This window comes from Phoenix dactylifera, chromosome 9, assembly GCF_051530095.1.
Source record: "Phoenix dactylifera cultivar Ajwa chromosome 9, Ajwa_hap1_PhDact_Kaust_v1.1, whole genome shotgun sequence".
Taxonomy (NCBI): Eukaryota; Viridiplantae; Streptophyta; class Magnoliopsida; order Arecales; family Arecaceae; genus Phoenix; species Phoenix dactylifera.
In genome coordinates this window covers 5611913-5621194 of record NC_143198.1, presented here as the reverse complement: position 1 = coordinate 5621194, position 9282 = coordinate 5611913, and the positions used below count along the sequence as shown (strand labels likewise).

General features: G+C 36.5%; 1 protein-coding gene across 2 annotated transcripts; it reads right to left on the bottom strand.

Annotated features, from left to right (window-relative positions):
* Positions 1-2970: 2970 nt before the first annotated feature.
* On the bottom strand, positions 2971-8867 carry LOC103705401 (BTB/POZ domain and ankyrin repeat-containing protein NPR1-like). 2 transcript variants are annotated; one of them, XM_039115695.3, is made up of 4 exons: positions 7990-8867; positions 5980-6730; positions 4005-4199; positions 2971-3579 (listed from the first exon to the last, which is right to left on the bottom strand). In XM_039115695.3, exons 1-4 carry the CDS (start codon positions 8536-8538, stop codon positions 3317-3319), a joined length of 1758 nt encoding a protein of 585 aa, XP_038971623.1. In that variant the 5' UTR covers positions 8539-8867; the 3' UTR covers positions 2971-3316. The 2 variants fall into 2 exon arrangements, with proteins under 2 accessions (XP_038971623.1, XP_088560184.1); XM_088704058.2 differs by having other exon boundaries at positions 2971-3566; positions 7990-8864.
* Positions 8868-9282: the final 415 nt, after the last annotated feature.

Below are 9282 nucleotides of genomic sequence, written 5' to 3'. Positions count from 1 at the left end.
AAAAAAAAAAATCATATAGAACATGAAAAAGTTTGATAGAAATTAGAATAATTTTTTTCCAAAAGTATCTGTAAGCTTTTAGATAGAATGGGATAACTTTTTTTTCTTTCTATTAAACATATAATAGATATTTTATAAAAAAAATTCAAAAAAATAAACGTACGACCAAACATACATAGATAACTCTGTCACTTTTTCATAGTCACAACATGCAAAACCTACTTTTCCAAATATCATATTTTTAGATATTAACTCAGCTTCCAGCAGGAAAAAAATCCTGTGTGTAAACCAAACATATCTTTTTATCTCTTTAAAATTTTCCCACACAAAACTTCCACTTTTCAAAATTCAATATATGAACTGTTGGAAGAAGACCACTTGTCTCACATGGAATGAGATGGGCAAACTGGGAATAATGAATCGGAAAGCGGCAGAATTGTATCATGGTTTGCACATCAAATCATAGTTTAAATTTATTTTCTTCCAAATTTTCGAAGATTTTTGGAATTATTCCTGACTCTTTTTCATGGTTGGAAGATTTCCCAACCATTCATGTTCATCGGAACAACAAAATATTATTTATTGTTTTACTCACAACTTGTTTTGCTTTCAAAAATCACAATTTATTCAAAAAAATATTATCACTAAAAGCAACATAATATTTCTTCCGGTTAGATGTTCCTCTCTCCCGGGAATCAAGATCTCGGCCCAGCGAGAATATTCAAGTCACTACCGTACTTCTAACATGGCTTACTATTAAATTTGCCATGGAAAGCTGTGTATTCTTTGATGATAATTTCTCCTCGGTATAAGAGAAAAGTAGATCACGCAAACTAGCCAAATGCAAGATTTCAATTCAAATCACTGCTATGAATATCTAGTGACTTTATCAACCGAACAAGTTGACAATCTCATATGATTTTGTTGTTTGCTTTTTCTTTTTTAAAAAATTATAATTATTAAAATTCTTTCTGAACTTTGAGTTAGCTCAAGATAGATATATCACATTCTAATCGAAGTTACATATTTTAAATATTTTTTACTTTTCTTGCATGTTTGTATTCAGAATTTCTTGGTAGGAAAGAAACATAAAATTGGATACAAAAGGATTTTAAAAAAAAATTAAGAAAGCTAAACGTCCCATACCAATCTTTTTTCTCATTCAATGAGGAAGAATATTAGAAAAGAAAAGGAAGAAATGCTGAACATGTTATCTACAAGTTATTAGTCATTGTGGACCAATTCACCTTGATCTTTAAGATTCAACACTTGGGTCTAGGTCAGAAAATGATCTGCTTGAGAACTTGGAACTGAAATTGGATCTGAACTCGCATTGACCGGGTTTAAAGTAAGTCAAACATTAGATGACCTGATCCCACTTAGTCCCATCGGACCTGATTCAATGAAGGAACATGAGATTTTACAAATTTCTAACCCCTCTATCACTCTCCCTATTGCCATCTATAGTTTATAAGTATTGGCTAGTCCTTATTGAAAATACCAGTAGTAACATTTAGATGAGAAGCCCAATTAAAGTTGAATCACGCCAGCCCTAGTTCACAAAATTAGTGGTAACAACCTGTAAAAATATTGTTTTTTCCCTTCTCATTCTCTTCACTTGTTATATATGCAACTATTTGTTTTCCTTTTGAACATGGAATAAATAATATACATTTCTTTTTCTTTCATTGAATCTGAACTAAACCTGATTCAACTCTAACCCAAATGTATTGGGATGGGTTTGTGTGGTGCTTGTTCTGGTCTAAACTGAAGGATCCTGTGGGTTTAAATTTTTTCTCTCTCATAAGAGTCTTCATCTAAAGTTATGATTCAGGAAAAAAAAGGAAAGAAAAAGAACCTGAACCAATGCTTGCCTTTGCACACGTAGGAGCCAAGATAATCTGATTCAAGAATATGATCTACTCTCCCAATCTTCGCCGGTATCCTTTGACAAGAAAGGTGCATGAAGCAAAAATTAGTGAAATTATTGAAATGCCATTATAAAGGATTGGTGACATCAGGTAATTTGCCGGCAGAATTAAGGAAGAATATCACCTCTTTTGAATGCAGTCTTGCTCTAAGAACAACTGAAATTCTAGAATCGAATTAGAAAAAATAAGATAAATTATCAATAAAAAAACAAACTATATTTAAAAACATGGATAAAGATGTGATCCTATTGGTTATCCTGAGACTTAATTCGTTTGCTAAGAAATATATATATATATATATATATATATCATATATATCAACAACAAAAAAAGAAAATATTTTTTTGTGGGATTAAACTGAAGTGCAGTTTAGTTAACCTCACAAATTGCCCTTACTCTCTCTCATAATCACTACCTATCTTTACCTTATATCAGTATGCCATCTTTCGGAGGAAAAGAGAGAAGGAATTTTTTATGCCTACAGGAGAATCTAGTGCCCTTTATATTCCTCCTTATTTTTGTCTCGCTTGATTTTATTCTTATTGTGAAACTATCAAAAAGAAGATTCTTGCTTAAAAACCAGGAGCATGCATGATGTATCCATGAATTGTTGAAGCAAAACTGTGATTTTATTCCGACATAAACCCCATTCCCGCTATGAATAGCATCTCCTCTTCAGTTTCTAACTGTAGGAGAAATCTATGGGCCGGCTTGGTAGTATTCCATATTCTATAAACACCAATGGATGAAAAAAGAGCTACTATATCATCACATACTTACCCACCAATCTCCATCCTTTGAAAACCAAAGCACCAGATAGCCCACAGGCAATTGGCCACCTTAAACTATTTCAAAGAGGCCTTTGCCCACACCTGCCTGCAAATAAAGAAGGAAAACATGTTCCTTTAAAAAGACGAACAGCCAAGGAGGCTCAAGAATATAACAATAAAAAATCATATTAAATGAGATGGGAGAGGGTAAGAGAACTACAGATGTAAGCTTATGATTGGATTCTATATCACTTACAACCAGTGGTATCACAGTGCATGAACTTATTATAGAATTATGTGATATCATCCAATGCCATTATTAGTTGGGAAGCATGTCTCCAGTTCTGGTATCAAAATAATTAATAACAATGTCATTTGAAGGCCAAAAAAAGAAGCAAGAAAGAAATGCTCGAGGAGATCTTTTCGCAGCATGAAAAGAAGCATCTACTCTGACATGCAGCCTCTCCTGATGGTTTAGATTTCAGGAAGCTATTTTCATCAAAAAAAGATTTCAGGAAGCTAATACCCTCTCGAGTCAAAAAATATTTTGTATATGTGCCTTCTATATCTTCTGAACATCTACAGTACATGTACCATAAGAACCCTACAACTTCATTATCTTACAGCCTTGGAATGCCTTGTATGACCCTTCAGCGAGGATGATGAAGAAGAAGAAGACAGCCATGAGCGCACACTCGCAGCCTTGTCCTTGTTGAAAGCCTTCTGAACATCCTCTTTGAGCTCACAGAAGCGCCTCTGCTTGATCTTTTGCTCATCAGGTGTTCCCTTCTGGAGGTAGAGCAGATCAGGCAAATCTTCTTCGATAAACTTATCCAGCACTTGAGAACAGTGTGGAAAAAAGCACCTGCCCAGCTCCACTGTCAAGCATGCATGCAACACCCAATCAATTATCAAGACCTTATGACTCATCAACACTGACTCTAATTTCAATGACGTTGCAAAGTCTTATAACTTTAATTACACAAATGTTGAGTTGTTATACTATGGAATGAGATGTGGTATAAAGTTGGGAATTATAAAGTGTGCTTTTTTCCTTTTCTTTTTCATCTTTTTTCCTGCTTGAAGTCAGTAGCTGCTTTAAAGGCCTAGGTAAATACTCAGGTGAAGCTAAACAAGAAAGAATTGTTTCTGTCGATAGCTGGAAACATCTGTGCAGGATTTGAATTTTTAACTCTATGCAGACAAACAAGGCCTGGTAAATATAAAGATCGACTTAAAGTTCAGAACTTCTAATTGTAATGAAAACGACAGTTGGTGAGAGAAACCACTAGATCAAACTTACCTGTTTTAGCAAGGGCATCAACCCTTGAACATAGTCGCTTGTTTTGCATTATTGGTGTCTCATTCAGATCTACCTCCCTCAGGTTACTCGAGCTCCTTGATGCCAAATGCCCTGTGAATTCTGATGTTGTCTCTGCTTGTGTGATTTCCATGGCTACCTTGGCTTCAGTAGGGAAAAATAATCTTGCAAATACAACTAGACAGGTAGATTGATCAATGTCAGTAATCATACTAATGATATAATATGAAATTGAAATTCATATAACTCAATAGTCTAAATTAACTAAATCATCAAGCTTTGCATATGCTATTATAGTAACTGTTAGTTCAACTACCAGTTTTAGCAAATGTAACAATCTGAATCAACAAATAAAAGCTCAGGTATGAAGGCTAACAACCTCATAATAAATGTTTGAGACCTAAACACATGTTCTACCTGTTGGAGAATCACAGAAACAGCAGAAGAATTGAAGCACACAAAAATAGCTTCCACATCGGAAATCAGCAGATGACAGTCATAAAGACATGCATCTGAGATATCAAAACAGACACCGCAAAAATATGTACAAGTAGAACAGTTAAGAGCCTAAATCTTCATCAAAATGAGTAACCTTATATGCTGTCAAATGCCATTGATGTGGACAAATTGACAGATCAACTTCTTAACTAACCAGGCTCCCGACGGAAATTCAATCAATTCCACGCTTACTCATCCAAGAAGTAGTTGACTCAGAAATCAGATGGCATGACTATGAGCTAGCATTTAAGAGTGTCATTTTTTAATGCAAATATTGTTTGTACACACATAATTGTACAGAAAACTGAATAGTAATTTAGTTATTAGGACATGCTTCCCATGTTTTTAAGTGCTCCTACATGAGACCCAACTCTCAAAGAACTGGAGGGAGACATGCTAAGGAAGAAAAGAAATTAAGATATTGGAATCTTCACTTTCATTTCAGAGGAACTCAAAGCATTATTACTTCAAAGTGGAGATTTGATAACTTTTTATTTTCTTCATAATGTAGCACATGCTACAAGATTTGCTAATGTGACACTATCTGGCAACTCCAACATCTGTAGTGGAGTCCCCCCCCCCCCCTCTTTCTGTCTCTGTCGTGAGCAGTAGAACATTGCGCATGATATTGTTGAAGCAGTAATATTAATCTAGTTAATATCCAACTTTCAAGGTCAAGATATCTAAATCATGAACATCTTCAAAACTATTCAGTACAATAAGGACACAGTCAGATCATATATTCAGGTGGGCTTCATTATTGCAACTAGTGCAGCATTACTAGCATTGTTCTTAACCTTAATTGCAGTTGGCAAATTCCATATCATATTACAAAAATAGCTCCGTTTAGGCTACAAAAATTATGACATGGAAAATCAACAGTGCTGTCATAGCTTAAATGACTAAATTTAGCTATTTATCATAATCATGAACAAATGTGTCATCAGACTCAAAATTCATGTCCACAGATCTGTCCAAGTTCTAGGCATTCTTGAGCATAGATACATGCAAACAAATATATTGTTTTGTTTTTGGTTGATAAAAAAGTATCTTAAAATAGTCGCAATTACCTGACACTTGGTGTTAAGAGTATAAAAAATTTCAGCAGCATTTTGTATGCACCTACAAAATGACACCTATCATCTAATTTCAGTCAAAAGGCCGATTCAACAGAGCAAATCCTTGTCACTTTACCAGCTAAGAACATCAGAGGGATCACAGTAACCTCAGTGTTGACTCTCTATGGAGATTAACATCAAAGACAGAGACCATCTGCACTACTATATTATTATTTTTTACAAAAAGGAATTCAGAAATTCAAAAAACAAATGGCACTAGATAATTTAATCACATCTGTTTGTGACTGTGAAACAATTTTTTTTTAAAAAAAATGATAAATGAAAACAAAAGCAGTAGTAATAAAAGGGAAGATTTTTTTTTTAAAAAAAAAAAAACTCACCTCTGTTTTCCAGGTACAGAAGCTTCATGTGAAGGTCATCAGCCAATAATGGTAACATGACTGAGTCTTCACCACCCATGGGATTCCTCCTCATCTCTCTCTCCAGAATATCGATGCATATCCGGTCTTTATTTGACTCATGACCCTGCTGAGTCTTTGTGTTGTAGTCTTTGGCCCTGGTTAGCCTCCTACAAATCATAGCAGCACTCTGCCCATCAGCTGTTGTTTCTGATGCAGATGCTCCTTTGGTGAGAAGAGACACAATGACAGCTGGCTCCTTTCGCATGGCAGCCACATGGAGGGGTGTATATCCTCTATCGTTCTTTAGATTCACATTAGCTGACCCCAGTTCCAACAACTCTGCCACAACTTTGGAATCACAGTAGGCAGCTGCATAGTGTAGAGCATTGGCATCATCTAAAGTGATATCCGACTCGCTAAGAAGCAACTTTACAAGTTCAACATCATCAGAATCCAGAGCCTTGTGGATTCCTCTTATTCTTTTCTCAAGGACAGGGTCAACAGTCAAGGAATTAGGTTCGTCAGGCTGGGCTTTGTGGCGGATCAATTTAATCTCCTCAGCAACATCATGTGGCAGCTCCTTCTCGAGAGAGATATTGTCAAGATAGGATCTTGCCACTCTTTTCATACAGTGACCAAGCAACTGATTAAGATGTGAGTGGAAGGCAACCAGGAGGATAGGAATTACATCTTCCACAAGAGCCTTCTCAACAAAGTTGAGAAGGCGCCGCTGTATGGATACATAACAAGTAGTCAGGAAAACAGTCTTAACACAAAGGCTATCATGATATTTTGTCAAAAAAGCAATGAAAACAATATCTTTAGCATAAAGAGTACTATGACCTAATTCATGAAAACTAACATACTAGTTTAAAATCTATAGTCATATAAGGAAAAATTTTATGTTCAATTGATCCTTGGTACGCATTTGAAAAGCATTTGTAGGGTTAATATCAATATGAGAAATTTGAGTATAAAACAATAGATTGATTTGGCAGGAAGATGGACGGATTACAGTTATTTGCTATGAGGGCAGTCAAAACTGGGTCCAGAATAAAGAAATGTCAGTCTAGAGTGGCATATAAATGATACTATATATAATGGGCTTCGCAGAAAATTGTCATATATAAGTTCACAGAAAATCTCTGCCACCTCATTTTAAAAAGAGCGATAGCATTTCCTAACAAAGTGGTACAAGTTTAAAACAGTCAAGAAACAAAAATTCACTTCCTACTCTTACACAGCAGTAAGTTTAAAGTATAATGGCATGATCATATCTTTTTTTGGACTAAATAAATTATTAAATTCTGAAATCAGAGAGTTTTCTCATTATATAACAGTTATCATGAGGTGTTTGTGTAAGATCTAAAGTCAAGCCTTATTCCACTCTCACAAACCATCGATACTTTCTCGTAATCATATCATCTCAATAAAAATTTTATCGTGCAATCTTAATTGTGCTATTTCTAGTTTTTATCTCGGATGCAAAAGTCAACAAAAATCCCAACATCCTCCCTTAACATGACTACATCCATTCCTCGGAATGTATGAAACTAACTAGCACGGCAGGTTCCACATAATTTGACAGATGTCAGAAGAATTCAATTTTTATGCACATCAATACATAACAAGAATGGGGAACTAACAGTGAAGAACATGCAGCATCTAAGGGAAAATATTGAATTTGGTTCAAAAACATGTTCATGCCAATGGATCTTATAAATCCTCCAAAATTCATGTAGATATATTCCCAAATAATAAAGCAAGGCTCAACTTGGAGATCTCTTACCTTAATCAACAGAGCTACCGCTAGGAGTCAGAAACTCATAAATTCTCATTAACCATTAAATCAAAAAAAAAAAACATCTAACTTGCAACTAATTCTATCATAGAATGTCAAGATGTACGTATAAAAAGTAAATTCTCTCGCAAATTAACCAGTGCAACATAGAATTAGGATAATAATATCAGAGCTCTTATCTAAGAAACCTGTAAAAGAGAGACCAGCTCTGGAATCTGAAACACAGACGATGCATACATCAACTCCACCGCGAAATTGACCGCAGGCCGGCAGGCATCATGAGCGCACATCGGATCCGCACACACCGATGCCTCCTGCGGAGCTGGCTTCAGCTTCCCGGTGTAAATATAGCTCAAGAAGTTGATGAAGGCCTCATACCCGACCCGGCCGCAAGGCACCAATTCACCCATCTGGTACCTTGGCTTCCCTCCCTCCGGCCGATATCGACCGCCGCCACGGGAGAAGAGGTCGTGGAAGAACCGGCTCCTTGCCGCCAGGATGCATCGGTGGATGCCGACCGGGGCGCCCTCGACGACGACCTCGGCATCGCTGCAGTCGAATTCGGAGTCCACGAGAAGGCGCTCAAGATTGGAGCTCAGCTTGCTGAGGCTAACGACCTCGAGGCTGGCCCCCGCTTTGGCGGCCGGCGGAGGAGCGGTGGAGACGCTGGAGTCATTAAACAGGTTGGACGAGGAGGTGGAGCTCGGAGAAGACGAGGGCTCCGCCAGATTGGCCATGACTCGGTGACACTCCAACAAAAGAAAATGAAATTATATATATATTAAAAAAAAAAAAAAACCTAGAATCCCATTGCCAAGCTAAGCTATTCCTCGACTTCAATCGAAAAAAGTCATTTTGCCGCATCCGATGCTTCCAGGAATCGATCTTTTCGGCAAACCTCCGTTCATAAAGCATCCATTCCAATCCAGAACCCCAAACACACCTAAATCTATTCCTTCAACAACATCAACCAATCTACCTACTGGCTACTGATGGAGCTCCTCGAACAGCCAGCAATTAGGGACAAAAAAAAAAAAAAAGACTTTTAGATTTGGAATTCGGTGACGGGACTTTTTGGTCGCGTTTAGATGCTGAAGTCCAGGGGTGACGCATGGGATGTCGTCACCCGGCGGTGGTAGGGATAGGTGACGTGGGTGTAGTCGAGGGGGCCGCGGCTCTCTTTGGTTTCTGGCCTCTTTATTTTAGTTTATACTAGTTGTGGACCCAAGTATACAGAATATTGGTAAATTTAATTAAATTATTAAAAAAATTAATTATAAATAATAAATAGTGTAATAATATTTTTTTAATTTATTAGATTTTTTACTTGTCATTAACTAATACTTGCCTAGCCATTAAAATAAGAATGATTACATAGTAAATAATCATCAAGAGACAGTAAATACGTATAGCTATTTGCATACTTCAGTTCTTCCTGGCTGCATTGATTTTGAAGAGGTTGAATTCTTTCCACAGTTATA